Genomic DNA, 27,583 nt, shown 5'->3' on the forward strand with positions numbered 1-27,583 from the left:
CTTCTTACCTTTTTCTTGAGCATATTAAAATTATCTATGATAACTCCTATAAATAGATTTAAAGTGAAGAACGATCCGCATACGATAAAGATAACAAAGTATATGTATGCGTAAAGATTAGCTTCTCTCGACGGCTGTAAATCTACTCCTCTCGCATCTACAGCATCAGCCATTACTTCCATCCAGCCTTCAAATGTCGCTACTTGAAATAAAGCTAAGTATGCTATTCCAACATGATCGAAAGATATTTTCGAATTTATCCAAGAAAAGTTATTATAGTAGCACTCCCATTTATCATTAATTATCTAAAAGCAATAATAAAGTATTACACGTACGTATGTACGTACTTTATGTTATATACATATATTAGGTACAGTTAAAATAAAATTTACCTCTAATGGTAATAATTCACCCTCATCATCCACACACTTGAAAAATTTTCCTCCGAAAAATTGTACGCCCATAATAGAAAATATCAACCAAAACACTAAACATACAAGTAACACATTGAATATACTAGGTATTGCATACATGAGAGCGTTCACTACAATCCGCATTCCTTGCCATCGCGATATCGCTCTCAGGGGTCTCAGTGCCCTTAACGTCCTTAGAGACCTCAAGACCTTCAAATTTTCATTTTCTTCTATTAATAAACTAAACACTGACACCTAAAAAGTAAGTAAATTTCTTAGAAAATACAATATAACTTACAAATTGATACTTGAGTATAACTTTATTTAGATACTTACAAAAACTATTGTAAAATCCAATAACGTCCAAAAACTAGTAAAGTATCTGTAGAATCCCAATGCTATCCATTTAAAAAACATTTCTATGACAAAGATCATGCAGAAGCTGAGATTGGTCCAGTAAAGTATTTTCTTGAGAGGTTTATTTTTTTCAAGGTGTATGTCCTCAAAGCATAGAGTGATGCTAGAGGCAAAAATGAGAACTAAAACGAACCACTCGAAAGCTGGGGTGTCAACATAGCGCATAACATAAGTGCGTATGAACATCCATCTTTGACCTAACTTAGTCCGAATACACGCATCCCAGCAAGAACATCTAAAAATTTTTAAATATTAGGTATATTTTTCACAATTCAATAGACACCAAATAAATCGACAAACGACAAAAAATATACATACTGTTTGTAACATTGTCGAGGAAAACAATCTTGTGGTAATTTTGGCTCTTTTCTTTTACCGAATCCAGGAAATTTTCCCATAGGATCCATATATTGTCCTTTAGAATTTTTCCTGCCACCAACAGTTAATTCATCCACGTAAGAAACTAATGTTTGCCAAGGATGTTTCATGTCATCTTCACCAGGTCTAGTAATTGAATCTTTCAGATGTCTTAGTTCGTCTATTTCCTGTCGCCTATATTTTTCTGGTGTAGTTTTACTGGAGATTTGAGCCATTTCGTAATGTTCATTTTCGTCTAAAATTTCAATGCAAAATGGTGAGTTCAATTAAAATAATGTAATTTCTTAGTATTGTAATATGGCTTACCTCTTGAATCTGATGGTTGTGTGTGGTATCCCGAAGACATCTGATTAAGTAATTTCTGAGCAGCAATCTGATCTGTACTTATAGTTTCATCAAGATTTTCTTTCGAATCTTCTCTTATGCTAGTTATTTTATGTTCAGCTGCCAAATCTCGTACGTCTTTCAGAGTTTCTTGACTGCCGTGGTTGAAATTATTTCCTGCTTGATATATTGGTGGATATGCAAAATCGGAACCTACAGATATGGGCCTAAAATGTGTTTAAATTATTGACTTTAAATAAAATCATAAGTACAATAGATTTAATGGTTATTATTATTTACCTATTTAAAGCTTCTTGATAACTGTGACTATAAATATTGTCATGGGGAAATAATATAGTTTCCTGTACAGAAGCTGAGAACCTGTGTTCGCTAGGAATTGACGTATTTTTATCTTTCATCGTACGATGTTGTAACATAAATTCGTTAACTAGCTCTTCTAATTTAGATTTTTTTTCAGTCTCTTTACTTCTAGATATAAGGAAACCCTTTTTTCTTACTATTGAACGTATTCTATCAAAACTCTTAGCTAATTTTGAATCCTCTCCCACTTCCTGAAATATACAATTGTTTTTACATTTTATGTAAATTATAACATATTCGTTGTTGAAGTATCACAAACATTAAGAATGGGAAATTCTACACATACCTCTTTTTTATTTTTAAGTTCTTCACTGTTAAAGCTATTAAGCAACAAGGCAAGAAAGAGATTGAGCACCATAAAATTGCCCATAACGAGAGCAGGTAGAAATATGAAGAAGCAACTCTCCGCTCCACTCGCCTGTTCCGCGCGCATGCAATCCCATAGTGGTTCGATCCACTCCCCGCATAATATGCGAAAGATCATCATGAACGAATGAAAGAAGTCGTTGAAGTTCCATCTAATTAAACAACAATAGTCGTCAAAAAAGTTTTGGTTAAATTGTTTTAAATGTTGACTATTTTTTATATTATTTACAGTAAAATATATTTGTTAGATCAAATCAATACTATTAGTATGACCTATGAAAAAATTCAGAAGTCGAATTACTTAAAAATATATCAACAAAATTACATTACCTGGGTACAGGATCCGGATCGAACTTTTCTGGCGTGTAAGATTTAGAGAACAATTGCATTCCGATAACGGCAAATATGTAAATAACTATAACTAACACGAACGTCAAGTTACCGAGAGCACCTATTGTCGATATTATAATACTCAACAAAACTTTCATTGTAGTCCATGACTGAGCTAACTTTAACACTCGCAACTGTAAATAAATAGTAATAATTATTAAATTGTTATAAAATACCAACAAAGCTAAATAAGAACGCAGTTTAAAAACTAAGAATTTTACATTATTTTAGTACATACAAATTACTTAGCAAGAATATTCGATATTGGAATAAGAACTTACCAATCGCAGACCTCTTAACACAGATAGGCCATCTACTAGCTCAAATATTAGGTCCAAAAGGCTAGCGGATACGATGATTAAGTCAAATATATTCCATCCGCAAGCGAAGTAGTCTTTGCTCATCGCCATCACTTTCATGATACATTCTAACGTGAAAATAGACGTGAAAACCTGAAAATCAAAAACAGTAATGAATATTATTGTCATAGGAATAATAAAGCAGCGTTACAAATGAAAATTGAATACCTTGTTTCCTATATCTAAAGCCTGCCGGACATTTTCACTCATACCATGATGTTCCAAAGCCAGAAAAAGCGTATTTAGAACTATACAAGTCGTTATGAACAGTTCAAACAAGGGATCTTTCACGATACCATATAGACAATTCTGAAATTGTAGCCAACCTTCGTAGTCTATACAACAAGTAACGCAGCATTCGCAATTTCTGTCCACAAGTTCATCTGTGATCAAATTAAAGGAGTTAATAAAGTTAACGACACTTAAATCATATAAGCAAACACACACACGCATACACACACACTTTGTAACCAAATCAGAAAAGATGAACAGAACAATAGTAGCGGAAGAGCAAAAGCACAAAGAAGCTTATATTAGGATTATCAATATCGATGCGAAGCTTTCGTTTGCAAAATATTTAAGTGTAGATTATAATTGTTGAAAAAAAGTCATGCACTGTAAGCGGATATCGGGGCTGAAGAGAAAATCGCAGGAAATTTACGATACTAAATTTTGAATAACTAACGTCGTTTTAACATTGATTAAGATCCCATTCGAATCGCATAAAAGTTTAATAATAAAATGTTTTTATTTAAATATAGTTTCAGAGCATACAAATGATGATCCTGAAACGGACTTCAATGCGATTCTAAAGACGCAGTCGACATAAAATCAACCAATCGCATCGAATCACCCTGCAGTCTTCCCAAAAGGAACAGGGGTGGACTGGGGGGCAGAAGCGTTGGCGTCTGTGTTTTACTAACCTGTGAAGTAAGTGCAATTTTGCTCGTAATTGCCCATATGAGATTTGTGCGTGGCTGCCAATAAACTGAGCTCATTAATTTTCGTCGTCTCCGCTTGGGGGAGGTCGGGCGCGCGCTTGTATGGCCAGTCCGCCCCTGACGATATTAATGAGGGTAGAAGCGAAATTGCAACAGTGTCGTATAAAAGTGTCCAATGGGGTCTAGCCCATCGAAACGTGAAGCTAATTGTGAATAGTACCAGCCACTAGGCAACCATTGATCGTTTCTATAGCGTTTATAAATCTAACTAGATATCCTGTAGGTACTGTTTTGTCCTTTCGAAGTTATTAAAGAAGTCCAAAAATTACAAAAAACAGGAATTATTATTACAGTTTACGAACATTTCATAACATATTCATGTATTGAAAAACTATGTTTAATTATTAAAAATATTATGAAATGTTCGTAAATTTCGTCTATTTTGTTTAATTTAAATCACTATGAGTTTTTTTTATATATTATCTAGCGTAAATATTTTATTAGCAAATAAATTCTACTGGATTAATAGCTTCGCATAAGTTTATTATTTACGTTTGGAATTTGTATCATCTTATAAATAGCGAAGCTACTAAGTTTGCCTTTTGAGTTTGGATTTTAATTGGTGCAATATACAAATCATCCAAATTCAAATGGCTTAAGTATATTTTGTTAATAAAAACAAGAAGACTAAAAATCTTACACGGTGCTTCTGATATCCAAAGAAACTATCATCTGACTGTAAATGCAAATTGAAATAGAGTGACTAGTTAGACTTTGATCAGATAAATACTAAATGAAAATATAAGTAACACACTACGTTACATTATTTTTTAAAGTTAAAAATATATAATAGAGGAAGAGGTAAGAGAAGTTACTTTGCAAAATATGCAAGCGTTCAGTCGTAAGAAGAATTTTAGATTTAATCATGTGTAGATTGTAAGAGTAGAAAATGATCTCAGTAACATGCAATCGATTAGCAAATATCATTGTATTGGACGATCAATTAAAATTCTATACTACATAAAAAATATAATACGATATATTAAATTTCTTCAAATATAATATCCAAAGCAGAAGGTCTGATATATTGGTTGCATCTCAGTGTTATTGGTCTTGTGCTTTCCAGTGTTGAAGCCGTGCCAATCAGAGTATTATAATGCTACCAAATTAAATAATACAATGAATTATATAATAGATATGGATTATTTTTTACTTTATTTTTGATAGCATTATATCAGATAGTTTTAAGCTGTGCGAATAAAAAATATTTAAATTTTACCTAGAACTACAATTTGATTTAGGTAATCTGGATTTAATGGATATCTTTCTTGAATGCTTCCCTTTTCGCACTTTTTCGTTTGTTCCACTTGTATTTCCGTCTTAGAACCATTCTTCGGTTTCGAACCATTCTCCTGTTTTTTATTCTCCTGTAACGTAGCGTCAAATAAATTGTCAAAAAATAATAATAACACAATATCAAGCAGTTCAATATCACGCGCTTACAGTATCGTGATAATTGATGAAGATAGACTTAGCGATAACTTTATAAGGCTTTTGACATAGACAAATTAATGCTGTTTTTTATATGTAATATATACTTGTTTCAATGTTGAAATTTACTTGTTTAAGTGTTAAGGTAGTAGGCGGATGCGGTGGTGGCAAGAGGTGCCTTCGATGCGGGTGTGGTGCCTGGTCGTCTGACGTGTGTTCACCATCATCGTGGTCGTCAACAACACCGGAGTCATCTAAGGAAGATTCTCGGTTGTTGCTGTGATCACTAAGCTGTCGACCGGCGACACTGAGAGCGCCTCGACCTTGAGAAAATTTATTTTAAGCGTATATTATATATATTAAACACTTTGCTTTATTAAATATTATTAATTAATATTTAATATTGCATATTAAATAACAAAAAAATATAAATGTTTAAATAATCAATTATACAGGTATCGACTTCAGCATTGTTAGTATTATATCGCTTTTGATTTTAATAAAAAAATATTTATAATTCATTTCTTAAACCAGATATTAGTAAACCCATATAAGTTGATAACATTTATTTGGGCAGCAATTCATCTTAGACTCAACGATTATCTTTAAGTTTTCAAAGTTTGTTAATGCTGGAAGATTAGAATTTAAAAAATAAAATACACGACAATTCAAACAATACACCATTTGGATTTTAAAAAAGGAATATTACAAACTTTGTAATTAGGGATGACGCCCATACGTACAAATCTGTTCAGGAATTTAAAATTTGAAATTGATATTGGAAAACGGTGGAATAAAGAAACTCATATACGTAGATGAGTCCTGATAACGTTTTGGCCAATCGTGTAATAAGCTCAAATGGGGAGTTCTAAAGGTAATATTTATTTAAGTTTTTCGGAATTTTTATCTCGGAAAATATTGATTTATGTACGAATTAATTTGATAGAATTACATTTGAATATATTCCAATCTCTCTGAAAATTAACATAAGAGGTTTGAGGCTGATATAGCAATAGCACTTGACTTACCCAAAGCATTATCGGGGTGTAGCGTATGTGAAGGCGGGGGAGCGGGCGCAGGCGCAGGTAGAGGGGGTGGCGATCCACTCGGTGTCACTGACCGTGACCTCGACCGCGATCGTGATCTGAAAAATATTTAATTTTTTTCTATGATTTCCATTCCAATATTATTTTTCCGTATGTGTTCCAATCGTTGAATTCATTAATTGCAATTAAAAGGAGAACAATAATGCTTTTTAATGAAATGTATGTAGTTAACTAATTTATTTTCAAATATAATAGATATTTATCGTAATAAATAAAAATACATTTTTATTAAGATTGAAGTCCTAATATTTAGCCTTTTTGTAAGATCTTAATAACTTTAGAAACTAAGAGCCTTAAGGTATATAAGTTTCGACAAGAAGCTAAATATTATTGTTTCATCAAACTTTGTTGCTTCTAACGCCTTACATTAATTTTACAAGCACTTTACGACACAAAGCACTTTCACACAAACTGGGGAACATTTAACGTAATCTTCACAACGTTCATAAACATGTGTTTACAAAAACGCGTTGTATTTTAAACAAATTTAAGAGTTACCAAGTTGGTTTTATACAGTCAAAGTTTGTAAGACTCGAGCTAAGTATTTTATAGTTTATCTAATTTATAAAATACCCTTATAATTTAACGTTGATAAAATTACTGTAGAGAATTAAATCTGGTCGATAGAAATATTTTTACGGCTTATTAGAGATTGCGAATGTAATTTCTGATTTTCATTCTCGTGTTCGGATTATTTATTTGGGCAATATAATAATAGAATTTGAGTAGAAACTGTTAAGTGAGAAGTTTGAAATAAATAATTTACATAGTTGTGATAAACATAACCTGAGCCGAAATCGTAAAAACTAAATGAAACTTGTGCACTGTTACAATAATTTATGATGTAAGTAAAATTGTATTAAAAATATCTTACACTTTAATTATATAAACAAATTAAATTTAGTATTTATATCTACGTAGGTTACAATGTATTTATCTTCATATTTTAAGTTATTGAAAAAACCCGTGCAACTGTTTATTGTATTGGTAGTTCCAAATATGTGCAAAATCAGCTTAATTGATTGTTTGAAGCAGCTTAAAATACAATTAAGGTGTTTTCCGCCAACCAATGCTATAAAACATTATAGCATTGGTTGGCGGATGAGCATATGGGCCACCTGATGGTAAGTGGTCACCACCGCCCATAGACAAAGGCGCTTTAAGGGGACTACATGAGCTAAATGCAAGTTTTATAATGCAAAAAAGTATATGATCCAATGCAGTAAACCAAATGAAAAAAATATATGATAATCTTCAGGATACATGCTAGTTATTTGCTATTTTGAAAACATGATGTAATTAATTTGGTACGATAGAAAAAAATCACAAAGTTACCTCTAAAAAAATCTTTTAATAAATAAAAACTATACTTATATACATTCAATAATTCTGGTTTTTTGTTAGATTATTCTACAAGCAATATATTACTTAACCTCTGCGTCACTTTTTTAATAACTTCAATAGATTTTTTTTAAATCAGATATTCTTATTTTCGAACAAAATTCGTACCCATGTGTGCGTAAACGCCGTGTACAGACATTGCCGGCCGAGGCCTGATGCTATACAGATGTGTCGATCTTTTCGTTACGAGCATCATTACGTTACGAAATATTTTTTTGTAATTTTAATTGTAAATTCATTGTTTCATGTTTTCTTATAATAAATATTATTCTTTCTTGTAGATAAATATATTAAGTTAAAATAATGTACTAGTAATTAGGCATTTGTTTTTTATTATATTATTTGTCATAAATTTTAATTGTGTAAATATGGGAAATGATGTGAAACGCGTGAGGAAAACTAAAAAACGTTTATATAAATTAAGCGCCGAGCATACATATGAACGATATTAAAAGGTAAGAGTATTTTTTTTAGTAAACATATTTTTTTTTATAAATTATGAATATTGAAAACATCTATTAGAAAAAATGTGCAATCAGTTCGCATAGAATCAGATTTTTCGAACTATTCTTCAAATATTATGATAGAGTATTTGGTGAAAGTAAGGATAAAATCAATTGAGAGTGACTACGTTCGATCCCCATGATCTCGAAGCAATTTGATATTTTTCATTAAAATTACTATGGGGCATATTTAGATACATATTTTTTAAATACATAATTTTATAATTAATAAAAATATAATTACTAACATATATTTATTTTTTACAGAATAAAGAAAGTCGAAAACAATAACACGGAAGCTATTTATATTGCGTAAGAGTTTAATTTTATCGATTTTGTTTATAATAGGAATTAAAGTTATGTATGAACTAATTTTAATAATAAAAAAAATAATGTAATTGTTGTGAACCAGAGAACTAGAATATTTAGAAGTGTCATTTGTACGTAATTCAAAAATTGTAATTTTTAGTAACGTCCGCCATATTAGATTGAAAATGGAAGCAATTCATGAATCGTGGATTGTCATCGAGACTAAATATGTGTGCCAACTTTCAGCTCCATAGCTTCAATGGAAGTAGGTGTAATATTGATTGCAAGATTTCAGGACATACGTACATACATTCATACATACAAGTGAAGTAAAATAAAATATTTTAATAAAAAAATTAACACTAAATGTTTTTTTTTTGTAGTACCAAATCCAAATATTTTAAGTTTAATTAAATCAGTTTTATTTTTTAATCATTTTCGAATAACAGTCCAAAGCAATACAAATAATTCTAATATCCTATCTATTTTTATGAGATTTATAATTAAACCTAGTATGATTAACCTAGTTAACCAATGATTCAACCAAATCGACTTGACGACATTTTTTTCTTGTAAATATTTAGATGTTTTTGTTTTAATTGAATTTTTTTTTTTCTTTGTGAACCGATATTAATAAAACGAACAAACACTACGCTATATGTTACCCCACGGTTACTACACTACAGGTTTCGAACACTTACGATTTGATTATATAAATAGATTATCAAACTTTTATAAAATATTAAAAATTGGTATGTTTTAATATTTAGTATAAGAACTAATTGTGGTAGGTATAATAATATAAATAAAAGAAAAAAAGGTTAAAACTAACTGTCTATTTTATTGTGTACAAAATATAAATAAAAATATTGTAAGTTTAATTGAATCAGTTTTTTTATAATCATTCGTTAACTAACATCGAAATAAATAAAAACAATTCTGTTGTCCTATCTATTTTTTATGAGATTTATGATTGATCTTACTTCGCTCGGTTTGGCGCCATCTATTAGAATATTTGGGCGTAACCTCATTACCTCGCTTAACCCTTAGTTCACGGGCTTGCCGTTTTTGTCGAATTTGTAAGTGTGTGCGTGCGATTCTCAAGGGCACTTAGCTCTTGTAGTCCTCTTAAGTTAATCATTCCTTACATAACCTATGGGCCACCAACCTTGTGATTGTTAATATTTGTAAGTAACAAAAATTATAATAATTTCACATTGATTAAACATTAAACAATAGTTATTATAGTACTTACTAATGTAGGATTAAAATAAGTAAGTATACTGAGCCGAGGTGGTTTAGTGGTAGGAACTTTAGGCTTAGACGAAAATTCTGTTGTCATCTGGGCTTAACCTAGATGACAACTGAATTTTCGTGTACTTAGTTTTTATTTCGTGTTCGATGGTGAAGAAAATCTTCGTGAGGAAACTTGCACGTGTTGGATGAAAATCTGCCACCTATGTATCTACTAAGCCGCATTATATCAGCGTGGTGGAATCAATTCCTCCGATCCTCCTCAAATGGATCCTTAGCCCAGCAGTGGGTCATTACCTCTAACTTTAGTTACATTAATTTAGTAAGTATTCCAGTAATTTTAAAATTATTATTTTGTCTTAAGACTGTTCTCTTCCAGTTTATATGAAAATTGGTTGTATTACCACGAAACTTGTTATACAAAACACGACCAACGCTTGCTATGCTAAATTGTCGCCTTCGTAAACACTATTATCATGCAAATTCCCCAAGTGTTGACTCCAGCTTGTATAATTAGGCTGGGTGAAGTTAATCGAAATTCATAACTGTCATGTGAGCTCAGTGGGCCATTCGATTAAGATGTGATAATATGATCTGTATTTAATCGTTTATGTTAATGTATAGAAGCAATAAACAGTTTCTTGTAATTCTATTCTATTCGTGACCTTTAAGGCTATTTCTCGAATGTTTTTATCAAATATTGTTGCAACGATATGTTTGATTCAGACTTTGATAGACTCAGTACACAATATCTTAAGATACGTGTCTAGGGAGGGAGTAAGGCACTTACTGCCTAGAAGATTGATGATGATTTGGCATAACAGTGATGAGACTCGTTTTGCGTGCGTGAACGCAATCATGGCAAAAGCATTACTATTATAAATGTATCTAGGTAGCCCCAACATAACCCTAAAGGTACCATTGTGCTTGGAGTTCATTATAGACGTCCCATGTATGGTCACATTGCGAAATACATGCGTAAACTATTTGGCAAAGCGCTTTCGATAATATTACTTTAACTTCCAAAGCATGAAACTGTGAACCAATATGTTACATAAGACTGAAAGTAGTTTGAAATTCGTTTATCGTCATTGACTTTCAAATAAATGTCACAAACACATGTTCGAGTTAGCCCAACGCCTGTAAGCGATATTCGATTTTAATATAATCCGCGCCGTCCGAATTGGGTCCGATCAATCGTTATTATCGGAGGATCCTTCTGTTAGCACGAATCTTTAGAATTCTGATTAGACGGGTCGCATTCTGAATTCAAAGGACTTGTTGAAAAATTCATCGATTGACTGTCGATTTAGGAGAGGTGAAGTGTTAAACATTATAGACGAAAAATAATGAAAATTTTGATATTGATTGAGTAATATTAACATTGAATTTGTTTTTTTAATAAGTATACTGACTTATTATAAGACTATTTAGTAATGTATTTAAATGTTAAATCAATCAACTTAACAAGAACACTGTAAATATCACTTATATTTTGTAAAATTCCATCCGTAAAATTCCTTTATCTGTACTAATATTTTTATAAAGGCGAAAGTAACTCTATTTGTGTATCTATTACGCTACCACTGTTAAATCATGAGTTGATTATAATAAAAAATTGGTATGAAGCAAGTTTGAAACTGTTTTGGGAATACAAGTTCTTAAAGCATGTTCATTACAAACTGAATTCCACTGGGAAAAGCCGAGGATCAGCTCGTATTCAATATAAATACGGTATAAGTCCAGAAGAGGCACAAGATCTTTTACGATGCCATTAAACTTGAAATTATTAGCACTAAAAGCAAAGAAAATGGAATCACAACCACCGGTTCGGAATGCAGATCAGAAAACCAACAAGAATCTCAGTAGTTACTTTTTTTTATCATTAATGTACATGTAATAATCTATACTTATATTATGACTGCGAAAGTAATTTTGTCTGTCTGTCTATCTGTCTGTCTGTTGATCTTCCACGGCGATCGCACTAAATTGAATTTGTAAAAAAATGGTATGAAGTATGCTTGATCTCCAAGGAAGGACATAGAGAGCTACCTTTTAATGCTTAACATCTGACTACCTACCCCTAAAACGCATGCGAAACCGCGAGCGACAACTACTCATGTATAAATAAATAGATGTATAAACAAATATTACTTAATGCAACAGTAGTAAAACATTAGGTATTGAATTTCTTTAATCAATACAATCCTTGAAACAGTAGAGCTAATTTTTAAGAACTCAATTTTGATCACTTAACGATTCTGAAATGTAAGAAACTGTCGTCATAGTTTATAATAAATAATATATCGGATACACATATTAAAATAGAGTATCACTTTGTTTCAGTTTTCACATTTCACGAGTGATATATAAAGTGAGTTCTTAAACATCCACTGTAGAATAATATGTTAGCAATTTTCTAATGATAATAAACGTCAGCCGGTTATTACTCTGGGATTCCGGATGTTTTTATCTCAATCGAATACATTTTTTGAATTCGGATCGCGGAGTTTCTAAATTTATTACTAGATATTGGTGCCCTCTTTAAACAAGAAAATTTCATTAAAACGGAGTACAAACTTTTCAATCATTTAAGGGAAATTAGTAAATGATAAATGTATTTAAAGTTATTTTAAGTATTGTCTCTTTCTCTTACTCTTATAATCTGGGATTGCTGTCTCAGATCCGAATTCGACACAACTGGAATAAGTTTAGGCTACGAAGTCTTTACGTACTATCTGAGACACTACCACATTCAGACTTCTGGCCGCTGCTGAGATTTCTCGACAAATAAACCCATTTTTTTTTAATTTGCCAACTTGGATTATAAACCGAAGACATTAGGATATGCTGCCTTATAAACTGGACATTAGATGAGACTACTGTAGAGTTACGACTTTAATTATAAAGTTTAAATTATTTTGATAAATAATACCAATATTTAAAAAGTGCTTGACATGATACCTTAACACCTTTTATTCAAGTCAGTGGCTACTAATGGCATATAGAAGAATCTAGGTCATTCGGGTGTGTTGACACTCTGAACATTTTATCGACATTTCACTTCGTATCATGAAAATCTACTAAAATAAAGTTTAGTTTACACACACAAATTCATAGAGAGTTAAACGAATTCTCACAGATAGACACAATAGTTAAACAATAAGCAAAAATCATTTGTGTTACACGGGACCAGGAAAGGAATAATTATTTATTGATATAACTATATAAATTTATCGTATGCCATATTACAACATAGGCGCTTCATTTTATGGTCAAAGTTATTACTAATCACAATAGTTCTGCAAATAATATAAAGCGAAAGTGTGTGATATCTAAATTAAAAAAAAATATATATCTTCCATTTTTGAAATAGTTTTAACGATCTAGATTTAATTTAAATTAGATTTTTTTTTTTAAATATATATGTATCAATGAAATATTTTTTTAAGAATGCTTTTTAAAAATATGTGGCTTTCTATATCCTTCAGTTACGTAGTTGAAATTAAAAAAGTACTTGCAATCGAGTTAAAATTGAAAAAGTTTACTGCACTTTCCGTCGGAGTTCGATGCGAAACTAATGTTTTTTGTACTTTTATCAAATTACAAGAAAACGTCCAGATTAAAGGACTTTTTGTTTTCTTATTTTATTTATATACTGTGGATTCTTCTAGATGTTTAGGAACAAAAGTAAATTATCACTTGTAAATATCAAATTGAGTATAAATATAGGTACAACACTAATAATTTTAAATATTTTTCCACACAAAAAATAACCAGAAATATAAATTTTAAATTTAATTACACTATAATGTTTTTTTTTTAAACACGAATAAATTATGTTCATAAGGTTAATGTATTAAAATAAGTCATACTAGTGTACTTGGTAGGGCTTTTTGCAAGCCCGTTAGGGTAGGTGCCATCAATAACATATTCTACGTAAACAACGATATTCAGTGTTGTTGTGTTTCGGTTGAAAAGGCTAGTGTTAGTGTAGACACAAAGGAAATAACATCTTAGTTGCCAAGGTTGGTACATTGGCGATGTAAGAGATGTCAACCACTTCCAACTTTCCAATAAAATGTGTTTCAATAATTAGATTTGTTACCGTAACTTTTGATTTAAAGAAGTATGCTAAATAAAAATAATACATGTCTTAATATTGATATGTTCCAAGGGTAAAACAGTTTACGGCACATGGCGGTCCTGATGTGGTGTCGTTACCGGAATCCATAAATATTTACATTTCTGGTATACATTTAAGGGTCACTTAAGAGTTTCGTAAAAAGTACGGGTCTACATAAAATTTAATTCTGTTGTTCATAAATTTGCGTTATGCTTATTTTGTAATTATCAATTTTATATCAAGTTAAGCTTTAACGTAAAATCGGTCAAGGAAGACATCGTATTAGCAATGTTATCTTTGTACATTTAGTTCAACTCAGAGTTACGTCTTATGTTTATAATATGAAAATGGATTTCTACAGTTATAGTTGTTTTAATAGCTTGAATATTTTTGACAAGTCAATCCTCACTTTCCGAAACCTGAAAATAGAAGCTGAAATTTAATATAAATAAAGCATAAAGCATATAACATATAATAATTTATTTTTTGTAATAGAAATTGAAATTTTAATGTAATTATTTTTAGTATTAAAATCGTGCAAGCTGTGTTACCTGTAAGCTTAACATTTTAGAATCTGTTTTTTTTTATAATTTAACTTTTTTTGTAATATTTAATTGTAATGTAATTAAATTATGTAAATGTAAATTTAAATAGTGAAGCAAATAAAGAGAAAAAATATATCTAATGTTTTGGTTTGATTAGGTTTTGTATTATTATTGATTAATATATTAAATATTATGTAAATCCGATTCCCACCATCGTAGAACGTACATGAAGAAAGTATGTCGTCGAATGAAAGTGCGTTTTTTTCTTATACAAATATTTAGTAGACTATTTGTATTGTATTATCATGACGATATTTTTTTTGCTTTTTTTCATATAGAAATTTGGAATTTTCATTGGTTGGCGGACGAGCAAGTGGGCCACCTGATGGTAAGTGGTCGCTGTACGAAATTTTAACCATTCCTTACGCCGCCAATACGCTACCAACCAAGGGAGTTCCTAACTTCATAGGGAAAGAGGAATTGGTTCTAACTCAGCTTGCAAGATTTGAACAAAACTAATAAGCATTGCAGCTTAAATACAACCTTGTAATACTAAACATAGAGTTTCATAAAGGACAGAAATTTATTCAATGTAACATTAAATTTAGCAAAGAAAAATAATACCAATTCCGCTAACAGTGTAGTTTTAAATCGAGTTAAAACCTTTTATTATATTACGATAAGGAAATTCCAACTTAGTGATTTATGACGGACACAGTTTAAGCGAATTCGTAGAGCTCCAGTCCATTAAGAACGTTCACTTGTTTAGTTTGCATTTCGCATTGTTCTATAACAATAAACTGTGGTCGATTTTAAATTGCGAAAGTTGACGTCGGAGTCGACTAAAGGGTGAAGTTTATTCCATTTATTTAATAATAACTTATCTATTTAAATGGGTTTCTGGAGGTGTATTCAGTTAAAACGGTAACTTAAAATACTATTCATAACGTATTATATTGTGTAATATTTATAATTTATAGATAATTTCAGGCAAGATGACACTTTATGATTGTGAGTTCAAATGCAGAATTTCTAATTCAAATGAATTTTCATGGACTCAATTTATGTTTATAAAACATCGTGAGAAAACTTGCATAATATATCTAATTTTATTGAAATTCTGCCACATGTGTTTCCACTAACGCACATTGGAGTAGCCTGGAGGAATAAATTCCAAACCATCTCCTTATTTTCCTCCTCCCTTATCCTCCTTATTTTAAAATCGGATTCGTAGATACTGTGAAGTAGGTAGGCCGATAAATTCACAACAATATCAAATGATGAAAACCAACGATGCTTTTTAATTTCCTGATTTTTGACCCGGCTTTCCAATAAAATGGGAAGTAATTGTTTTACACCTCGATTTTTGAAAATAGAGTCTTCAGAAGCCATTCAAATTATTTACACTTTGACATCTCGTAACGTAAACCGAGCGCGCGCGCTCTTGCGTTATGTTATCTCAAGAATGATTCTAGCGATTCGGTAGAGTTCATCGAGACTTAGATTTGATTAGATTTGCGAGGCCGAGATCGAGCTGTCCCGAATATAATAGAATAATAAAAATGGAGAAAAACTTCAATTAATCTTTTAATTGAATTTATGCTTCGAGCTTGAAAAACTCAAAATGCACTTTGAATTAAGAAATAGCGGGATATTATGGTCTGCAGGGTCAGTCGTTCTTTTTCTTGTTTTGTATTATTGTTGTGTTGTTCTAACTGTAGACAAAAATACGAAAATATATACACGACCGTAAAAACACCGTTCACTAAAAGTTGAGTAAGTTAGATAGTAACCTATCATACGTCTGACAGAGTCTCATAATAATTTATATTTGCGAACTACGAATATATCCAGAGGCTCTGTTTTATATCGACTCTACCCGCCAACGCTGACTTTGCACTCCGGCAAACTTTAACCGTATCATAAAATTGAAATGAAAATATACTTTATTCAAGAAGGCTGTTACAAGCACTTTAGTCATTTTATAAGTTACTTAAACTTGAAGCTATCACCGGCTTAGAATGTTGATTTAACCGAAAAAAATAGTATATATTCTGGGCTTTTATTATTATTTATAAATTATACATTCCTATATAGGAAATATTTTACTTATTTCTTACTTTTTTTATAATTCAACAATCATGTACAACTCCTCGAGCCAAAGATCTCGAATTTATAACCCAACAGCGCAGGAAATCTTAAATGCGGGCCTGTGTTCGCAGACACAGGAAAAATTTATTCTCTATTCAGAGACTAATATAATTAATAGGACACGTCTGGAGAGTAATCAAACGCAGAAGCAATTGCGTTAAGTGTTATCCGAGACATGCCGGCATGCCGATCAAACGCTTTCGTACTAATTACAGACTGTGAATTTCTTGACAGAAAAACCCAATAGGATAATAAGCGTATTCGGATCTGCACACTTATTCACTATTAATTAGATGAGTATGAGATGATGATGATGAGATGAGTTCACATTATCGTAGACCTGTACGTATTTACAAATATATACTTTATACAGAGACTTGATTTTGTGCTCTAAGATTTTATAATGATTGGATTAGGTTAGATATTTTCTGCCATCAAAAATATTTTACATTAGTTAGTTAGTGCATAATTTTAGTACGTCGTGTAAAAAATAAAATTAAAAAAATATTGTTGTAATGTTAAAAAAAATTGACGAAAAAATAAACTCAAGAACTGGAGCGACTAACAAGCTTGTAGCTTAACTTGGATTATTATCAACTTGAACTGAGAGCGAAATTTATTTCAATCGGAATACAATACTAATTAAACTGGATCACTTGACGAGTTTTATTATTTTCAAGTCTTTTTTTCTATAATGTACTCTTCATACAGAATATGATTAAAGTACTATAAATAAGTTAGTTTATTAAAGCGATTACTTAATTAATTTAAAGACACATTGAAATGTCTGATACAGTTTTGACGTATTTAAAAGTTTGAAATCGTGTTATGTGGTTTGATTGTGAATGATGATCTACTAGCGAATCGTGAGAGACATTGATGTATGTGTGATTACTGATTGCCATGGCGATCGGTTGAACGGTATTGAAGTTGATGAGTTAGCGACGATTACCCTCTACATTAAAAAATATATGTATGGACGCACACTTTACTGGCGATGGTTGATCCGTTGATATTAAAATGAATTGTAAACAATACGACATGTTTTATTTTCAAACAGATATACATTAATTCATTAAGTAAGTTTTATATACGGTCTCCTTAACATCTCTTCTTCGAACAGATTGCACAGCTGATCGCTGTCAATCAGCAGCTCACCACAAATATTTGTATTATTTTGTACTACACATATCATCCAATCCGAAATATGATTTTTTTTTATGTTATAGGTGTTATCAACGCCCATGAATATCTGCAACACCAGGGGGCTTGCAGGTGCGTTGTCGGCTTTTAAGGAATGAGTAAGCTCTTTTCTTGAAGGTTCCCAAGTCGTAGTCGTATTTTATGTTGTACAAATACCATTCATAAGCAAATATATAATGAGCATGAAGTTTTATATAATATAAAAAAGGGGTGATGTTAAATTTGTTTCTATAATAAGTCATGAATTTTTCACGTTAGTCCATATTGTATTGTTATGTAATTAAGATTTTCATCTTGTAACTAAACATTTTATTCATTATTAATTTAATGAGTACCTAACTGCATGTATAAGTTAGCAACGTTTTTTTTTTAATTTGCCTAACAACAAAGGCTTTAAAATATTTTTTAATATTGTAAAAAAACTTATCCTTGTATAGAATTTTAACGTCTAGCCTACTTAAGTATTAAATAATAAAATTAATCAATGTAAAGTCTCGTGTCTCGTTATTTTTTGCATCACTGCAGTAATGACCTAGTATAAAACGCGTTGCTTAGGTTTTTATTCGGATTTATGACGATTTCAAATGTTCGTTTAAATCTGTTACTTATTTGTTTTGCAATTAAATGCTGTCGAGTAACAAAATGTTTCGCTAATATAACTACATTTATATATAAAATAAAATAAGATAATTTACTTATACGTAGCTTACAAAATTACGACAGCGCCTTAACAAGGCAGGCAGCCTTCTGCTGTCAATGATAAAGGAATCACTCATTTTATCTTAATACTCACTTTAAAAATATGAGATATAATTTCGCTGCTAGTATCTTTTATTAAAGTATTAAAAAATACAATATCTTTAGATACATTCATTGTGCATAATAAAACGAACATATACTCGTAGTGTCTCTTTAAGGTAATGCAGTTTTAGGTAGGAACGGATTATATCCATCGTCCTTGAACTGTTATTTTGCTTTATTATATACATCTACTACAAATAGATCAGTGAACAAAAGTCATCAAAACATCGTTAATACTCGAATCGACTCTCGCATAACCTCATATTATATAGAAAATTTAAGAAATGAGTGGCCTAATGCTGCTATTATTCACGTAGGTACAGGAATATTAGTAATTAGTAGTTTAATGAACGCACAAACAATGATTTTATCATATTAAACATTATCTTCTTTATAAATCGGCTTATAAACTCATCATCATCATCAACTCAAGTATAAATAAACAAATCGAGTTCCTAATATAGATCTAACGTTCAATATTATTATTGTTCAAAGAGTGACGTAAAACGTAGAACAATAACTTAACACAAACAAGGAACGAACAAGGAACGGAGAGTATTATTTCCGTGTTTATTTATCAACCAAAGTACCCATATCTCCATCACATCTGACTGGGATACGTATGTCTTATTTACCCGACATTGATTTATTTGTCCCCAAACCCTGACGCCAGTACAATCGCATTACTTGATTCATTGCTCGGAAGATTGATATTCTAGCCAAAACATATGATTTATATGTACGTATACACACCATTTACCTATGTTTTCATTCGAATCTTGGATATGAATATGTATTCTGTGATGTAAATATCACTCTTTGTGACTCAAACTATTATTTACCTTATAATCAAACAAGCTCTCTTGTTCAATCATTAGATAATATTTTCAATAGACACTGTATTCGGACATTTTTGATTTGAAATCAAATCTACACCCAGTTCGCCAGTTCCGGGAACTGCTCGGAGTTTCCCTCTGTACCAAACGATGGATCCGGCACCAGCACGTTGAATCCATAAAATGCCAATATTTTTTCATCATCTTCGCAATATTATTTTGAAGATGATCATTTTATTTTGTGTTACTAATATTATGTGTGTGATATTTTTAATGTTTAGTGTAAACTAAATTAGTTACAAAGGATATAGGATATATAACTTACATATAAGAAACAGGCTCGGTCTTATTTAGATGTTAGTGTTTATCGAATATATTAAATATATAAAATAAATATCTTAGTAATAATAGATTAGTTAACATCAATATTATGTCCTTTCTTTTAAACAAATAATATTATTATATAAAAACGTCATGACCTAACAACAGCCTAACAAAGGCTGAGATTTTTGTCTTAATCAACCAAATATTACAAATTCCTTACGAGCAGAGAAGCGTGCGAAATCTTTCGGAGTAATAAATACATAAGCTCTATTTGTGTTTATTTCCCAAACGACCCGATCGACATTCCTGAAGCTAGAATGTCTCTTGTTTACGTAATATTGATTCATCCGCCCACAGATGCCTGACATCTGTTCAACCGTATCAAGTTGAATCACTGGCGGCATGACATTCCTATAGTAGTTATTGTTATATCCTCTACCTATAATAATATTTAGATAGTTAGAGAGCTTCATTACAAATAAAAATTAAAAATAAATTAAGGAAATATTTTTTACCATAACACTTTTTTATGTCACCGTTGTAATCGGTATTGATATTTTTTCTTTGTTTTTTCCTACAATGTATTTTTTTTCTTAGATGTTTACTTTATAATTTTAATTAGTTTATTTTAATTTTTGTTTTTGTAATTTATTTTTTCTTTAATAAGCACAGTAGTATTTTTTGTCTGTTTCTTTACTTTTTTTTTGTATTTTATGTTACATGATGAGTTAGCCTGTAAGAGTGATGTACATGGTAATATTTTTTAAGACTCCCAAATAAATACAGACTGGCTTCCAAAATAAATAAATAACATATACACAAATTAAACAGATCGTAAGAGATAAAAAAGACCAGTTTCATATAACTGAGCCTTCTAAACTTAACGAATTAACTTAAAAAAGAAAGTATACGAGTATATTAAAAGTTTCCTTAATTTAAAGTAAATTTAAATTTTGACGAAAGAACAACAACTTTTAATAGCGAATTTATTAATAGATTGTTGGTACAACTTTCTGCTTTCATAAAGTCCGCTTAACTATGTCATTAATTTGTAATACAGTAATATAACCGTTTGGTTATATTTCAATTCTTTTAAAAAATAGAAATATATTTATATAGTTTACAAATGAAGTATTTTCAGCATAATCATCATCAATGAGATGGCCCAGTGGTTAGAACGCGTGCATCTTAATCGATGATTTCGGGTTCAAACCCAGGGGCAAGCATCACTGAATTTTCGTGTGCTTAATTTGTTTTTATAACTCATCTCGTGCTCGGCGGTGAAGGAAAAGATCGTGAGGAAACCTGCATGTGTCTAATTTCTACGAAATTCTGTCACATGTGTATTCCACCAACCCGCGTTGGAGCAGCGTGGTGGAATATGCTCCAAACCTTCTCAAAGAGAGAGGAGGCCTTAGCCCAGCAGTGGGAAATGTACACGCTGTTAATGTAATGTAAAATGTGATGCATCCTCAATTTATTATTATTATTTAAAGATATAATAAACCCTGGTATGATTTTGGCTACAACAAATATTAAATCCTATTTTAGATTCTATATAAAGGGGGTCTCATAAACTAACTATAACAATGTTACAACCAAAATTTGGCTCAAATAATTTAGTTGCGGAATATATTTATTATCATTCCATTTTTAGATGCATTTACTGAGAAGGACATTTATTCTGGAATATAATAAACTGGTCTATCATGACCAGAAATATTATTATAATTCTTTTTGTCATGTATGGTCGTGTTTTGTTTTTTTTTTAGCTAGCTATAGCTATGATTATTTGCCCACTAGTAAAAAATGATTCGTTTTGCTAATAGACGCTTAGATTTTTAAATTTAAACACTAGTATGCGGCATTTTCGTTAATTTACCAGTACACGTTATTACATCTCTTAGACAATTGCACTCTAGTCAAGCAGGATGAATCGTTTCTTAAATATAGTATCGGATTAAGTCGCTCAGTTTATACACTATATACTTATAGTAAAAAATTAAAATAGTCTTCCAAAGTAAGAATTCGTAAAATGGCGTCGAACTTTTATTAGTACTAACATTAACTCGATATGGATCTCTTGAGTAAAAGCGTTCTACCAAACTCAATTGAACAAAATGTTCGTAACGGAAATGCCAATACTCCATTACGTTTATAGGCAACGCTCTGAGAACTGTACGGTCGGTATAAATCTGGCTTTATCCTGCAACCAATAGTGTTATCCCCGAAAACTGTTTAATTTAAAGTAAATCGATGGCAGAGTTGTCGAGTCGAGAAATAATTAGCGAGTTTTTAAGATATGTCCAAGTAAATCTCCCATTGAGCAAAGGCCTTCTCTCCTTTTGACAAAAAGGTTCTGAGTTTGTTACACCACGCTGCTCCACTGCAGATTGATGGATACGCGTGAAAGAATTTCATACGATATATTCTCTGCCTTTGAAAAACTCGAAGTTTTATTATTAAAACAAATATAAAATCTTTTTTTAATGTTATTGACAAAACATTATGTTCAAATTTCGTGAGTTATGGTTGTAAGAATGCTCGCAAAAATAACATACATTTCATATAAATATACAAATATTTGTGTCATTCCATGTACCTGTAGCTTTATTGTCATGTATGTATTTATAAAGGTAAATAACACTGATGCAATAAAGGCGCGAAAAAAATAAAAGTCTATCCAAATTCATCACAGTTCGCGTAAATATTTTCATATAAATTGTTCAGACTAACCCGCAATGCACCAAAAACCATGGGTCGTTTTTATTTGAAGCGAACTTTCATCGCAATTTACGTGCCTACAACAATATTAACCATGGAACGATTGTTATTTACAATCTAGATACTTTCTGGTAAGTTTAAAGTTAAATTTTGTGAAGGACGTTGAAAGAACAAACACTATTAGGTAAAGAAAAGCCTATAAGTGTTCCACTGCTTTTCAAAGGCTTTCTGTCCTCTTTATGTGTGTTTATATAACTATACTGCTTTAATGGTGATTGGTGAATTATGTGGCTGATTTTCATTCACACAAGGTTTCACGATGTTTTTCTTTACCGATTATATAGTTTTTTTTATTTGAGTATATGAGCCGTCATTTATATTCGGCGCTTTTGCGACCGATATGCAGCAATTTAAATATTCAATTGTAGCTCAATTTTATTATTGTATTTTACTTTAAGTTTAATTAATTGTAACTATTAAATTCCATCGAATTCACTTTGTGAAATCTTTTTTTTGAAATAAATAAATATATTAAAATGTAAATAAAAATAAGATAGATATGACTACGTACGGGTAAAATTCATTAAGTTACACTTTTAGTTTGATAATTACAATGGTTGAATTACGAGGTGGAAATAGCAAGATTACTCGTACATATATAAGCAATATATACTTGTAAGCAAAACACCACTGCCTGACTGTGATTGACCACATTATTTTTTAAAGTTACTCCTTTCGCGACGTAGATACTCAGTAAGATTTTAGGAAATGTCAACTTCAAGCGCGGTAACTTTTATATCGCAAAAGAGATTGCTGTAAACAGCATACCAAACGTTTAAACTTCGAACGAAATATATATAACGACACAAAATCTATTTTTATAATATTCTTACCTCTCTGTAATAGCAACTGTGTTCGTATGATGTATGGTACTTTTGCCTCTCTTGCGTCTTCTGGTACGCTTTCTGGAATATGACGCCAATAGGAGGCCTTTCCTGGCGTCGATGCGTTTCTTCGAGTCCCTGGCAAGAGTACGCACGGCTAAGGACGTCGGATCGAAGCTGAATGTTGAATCGTCTCGATGCTCATTCAGGTCTTTCTTTCTTTCCTGAAGAAATAAATTATTTAAACAAGAGTTCGATTTATTTGTCTTATCGCAAGAACATTGAAATAATTTATGAAATCAAATTGGGGTTGTGATAATTTTGATAATATCTATATAGCAAATAATTATTATTGGAGATGAAAATATTTTTTTTCAATTATTCTTTAAAAATTAAATAACAAAATAAAAGCTTTCTCTCTGTAAGTTCACAAATCTAATTAATTTTATAATATTTGAAATGGCATTTTTCAATTAATAATATAAACTCCAGTTAAGCGTAAAGTTTATAATATGTCAAAGGATCGAACCTGCGACTTTCACATCGCTAAGGACTACAAACAATTTAATTGGAATAACCTTGTTTTACAAGCATTCTTAACTGCCTACAGAATTCTTAAGAAGCTTAATAATTTATTTTGTAAGTATATTTAAGTATATTTTGTAAGTATATTCTTAAGTATATTTTTTAAGAATCGGTATTTTTGGGTTTCAATCGCGTGAAATTTGTATTTCGGAAAATTTTAGAAATAACTTTGTTAAATAAATGCTAGAAAATTATTATTATCATTATGTATCTCAAATAGGGATAAACAAATATAAACACTAACTTAAAAAAAAATTATAAATTTTGATAACTGAGTTTTGAGTAATTAAAGACCAGGCGGTACCTTGGAAGTATTTAACCCGTTTTGTAGATTACCACAGACAAACAGACTGACACACAAAAATAAAACTAATAGTGTTTTAGATTTAGTAATTTCGAAACAGTAAAAAAATACAAAGTGAATTTTAAATGACAGACAGACACTTCTATTTTATTTATCTATATTGAGTAAAGAAGGTTGTATAATATAATTTGATTGATATTTAAAAAAAAATGCAATTAAAACAAAAAGTTATATTTAGTTCATTCCTGTAATTAGTATTGAATATAAAAACATACTTAAACAATATATTGGTTACGCAATAAAAAATCTTGGACGAAGAAATGAAATCGTGACCTTATTCCAATTTTTTCAGGGATTTGTCGAAGCCGGCTTATGACCCGAATCCAGACAAGACAGGGGTTTTTCACAAAATTATTACGTTCTGATGTAGAAACCCTTACGGATAAACCAATAACACGTTGGGGAATAAAAGACAATCTTTTACTTCAAATAAAATAGTAGCGTGACGTACAATGTAATTCACTGGCTATATTAAAGTAATATATAATTATATAGAGATATATGATCAGTGATTATAACTCTTTTTTTTTTAACATGTTAAATTTGTATCTCCACTGATATTTTGTCCGTGGCTTTGGTGTATGTTTAATTTAATTTGTATTTTTTTTTAAATTTTAGTATCAGGCATACTTACTAAAATTAAATACATATTTTTATTACCAGCCAGTACCAGTAATTTTTTTGCTCGATATATTGTATTTATTTGCAACTCATGTGTTGGCCCAGTAGTGGGTTATTTAGAGTTTGTAACTGTTCTTGCTTAAATTGTATTTAATTTGTTAGTTCATGAAGTTATTTGATTTAAGGTTTAAAAATCTCTGAATAATTTACGGAGTATTAACCCAAAATATGGCTGAATATATTTGAAAATAGTATGGCAGTCGGTAAAGCAAACTATGAAATTAGGAAAAAAATAAAATCAGAATAAAAGGGGGGGGGGGCACCATTTCTTCCGACTGTCCGTTCCTCTCCTATCTCTCCTACTCCTTCATACTTATATTTTTTTAATTGAAGCAAATTTATTAATTAAGCCGACAAAATTAATACAATGGTTAATTACCTCTTGAGTGATTTGCGATTCCTCTTCATAGCTAAGCGCAACGACGGCCAACATCAGGTTAATTAGGTAGAAGGATCCGAAAAATACCACAACCGTGAAAAACGATACAGACATCGGCCCGCAAGATGACAACACCTGAAACAAACATATACATTAATAAGTTACGTGAAGTACGAAACCAATCTAGAACTTGTACTGGAAGATGCAGTGCGTTTCGGTGCAGATAACATTACATACGTATATATGTGAAATATTACTGACTGACTCATGACGTGATCTCCAAACTATAATAGAGTAATTGATTTAAGCATAGGTACTCCTTTCGCGACGTCGTCTACGTCTACTCAATTAGAAAGGATTTTTGAAAATCGACTTCAAGGAGTGGGTGGGGTAATTTTCTACGAATTTATCTGTACGAATTTCGGACGGACAATTTGTATTATTATATATTAAGTAGTTGTGCTTTGCAGTTATATCCGCTTTAAATGTAGATTATGGACTTGTTCATCGTCTAATATACGAGCTGTGCCCGCGACTTCGTGCGCGTTTGAATTAAAAAAAAAGTTTATGTTGTAGCCTCAGTTACTCCTTATTGCATCAGCTTCTGCCAGTGTAAGTCCCGTCAAAATCGGTCCAGCCGTTCCAAATATTAGCCAGAACAAACAGACAGACAGACAAAAATTGTAAAAAATATTATTTTGGTATATGTACCGTGTATACATACATATGCATTTAGGAAAAGCGCTTATTTTAATATTACAAACAGACACTCCAATTTTATTACATATATTTAGAATATAATTGATATACATTGGTACACAAATAACAAATTTGAATATATTAAGAATATTTCAATGCAGTGACATTTATCCTGACACATCCCAAGATAAGGCGCTGAACGTGCTCTTACTTGTTTCGTTAAATGGATACTAAAAAATAATGTTGCCACAGCAGTATATAAAAATATAATTGAATATTTATCAATGTATCAGAATTTAAGACCCGCGATGGTCCGGTGGTTAGAAGACGTAAACTTTAACCGATGAATTTTCATGTGCTTAATTTGTGTTTAAAATTAATTGCGAGCTCGGTGGTGCAGGAAAACATTGTGCATGTGTTACCGGAAGTGTATGAATTGTATACAAATTCTAGGAATTTTATAAAATTCCGAAGCTATTTAGGAAATGTATAAAATATTGTTTCAACTACTATTTAATACACAAAATGTCCTAGGAAATGTGTACAATTCCTAGGAATTGTATCTAATTCCAATATAGTACTAGGAAATAAACAAAAATAATGCTTTCTGTAATAAAACACGTTGTTAAAATGAGAATAATATTTTTTAATAAACCACTCGTTAAGATAACAACGTTCACGTAACAACCATATCGTCAAATATACAAATCTTCATATTATCTTACTAATTAAAGCTACGAAAATTAACTATATAGTAACTTTTAAAAGGTATTTATCACAAAATCGACTTATATTATTCTTATAAAGTCAAACTTTTCTTATCAATACCCTCCCCTCGCCCCGCTATCCCCGCGTATCCATTGATATCTAAAATGTTTTACGTTTCCGATTGTTATTTAGGAAATGTATATATTTCCTAGGAAATGTGTCTAATATAATTTATTTTACACAATTCCGTGCGATTTTATTAATAACATACATACATTTCCTAGGAATAGTATACAGTTCCTAGATTTTATATATTTCCGATAACAAGTGCATCAAGCCGTATTGAAGCAGCGTGTTCGAGTAAGCTTCTTCTCAACAAAGAATAGGACTCATTAGCCCAGCAATGGGACATTTACCGGCTGTTACTTTCAGAATTTATCAAACTATATTATAAAATTGTAAGTTGCTTTGAAATATTCCTGATAATATAATTAAGAGATTTATCAAATACTTTTATTAACGCTTAAAGAATTATGTACG

At 30.9% G+C, this 27,583-nt stretch overlaps 1 protein-coding gene across 4 annotated transcripts in view; it reads right to left on the reverse strand.

Annotated features, from left to right (window-relative positions):
* Nacp60e (Na channel protein 60E) overlaps positions 1–27,583 on the reverse strand; it is a 189,912-nt gene that overhangs the window by 5,362 nt on the left and 156,967 nt on the right. For 3 of the 4 annotated variants that reach the window (XM_026639676.2, XM_026639680.2, XM_026639679.2), the window contains exons 7-22: positions 25,637–25,771; positions 23,637–23,851; positions 6,489–6,604; positions 5,590–5,783; positions 5,249–5,396; positions 3,952–4,086; positions 3,197–3,411; positions 2,951–3,121; positions 2,610–2,803; positions 2,200–2,431; positions 1,833–2,104; positions 1,515–1,759; positions 1,149–1,443; positions 750–1,065; positions 393–668; positions 9–305 (exon numbers count right to left, since the gene is read on the reverse strand). In XM_026639676.2, coding sequence (XP_026495461.2) covers positions 9–305; positions 393–668; positions 750–1,065; positions 1,149–1,443; positions 1,515–1,759; positions 1,833–2,104; positions 2,200–2,431; positions 2,610–2,803; positions 2,951–3,121; positions 3,197–3,411; positions 3,952–4,086; positions 5,249–5,396; positions 5,590–5,783; positions 6,489–6,604; positions 23,637–23,851; positions 25,637–25,771 — 3,456 coding nt within the window. The remainder of the gene's footprint in view (positions 1–8; positions 306–392; positions 669–749; positions 1,066–1,148; positions 1,444–1,514; positions 1,760–1,832; positions 2,105–2,199; positions 2,432–2,609; positions 2,804–2,950; positions 3,122–3,196; positions 3,412–3,951; positions 4,087–5,248; positions 5,397–5,589; positions 5,784–6,488; positions 6,605–23,636; positions 23,852–25,636; positions 25,772–27,583) is intronic. The other variant, XM_026639678.2, reaches the window with a different exon arrangement.

Source organism: Vanessa tameamea, chromosome 18 (genome assembly GCF_037043105.1).
Source record: "Vanessa tameamea isolate UH-Manoa-2023 chromosome 18, ilVanTame1 primary haplotype, whole genome shotgun sequence".
In the NCBI taxonomy this organism is placed as follows: domain Eukaryota; kingdom Metazoa; phylum Arthropoda; class Insecta; order Lepidoptera; family Nymphalidae; genus Vanessa; species Vanessa tameamea.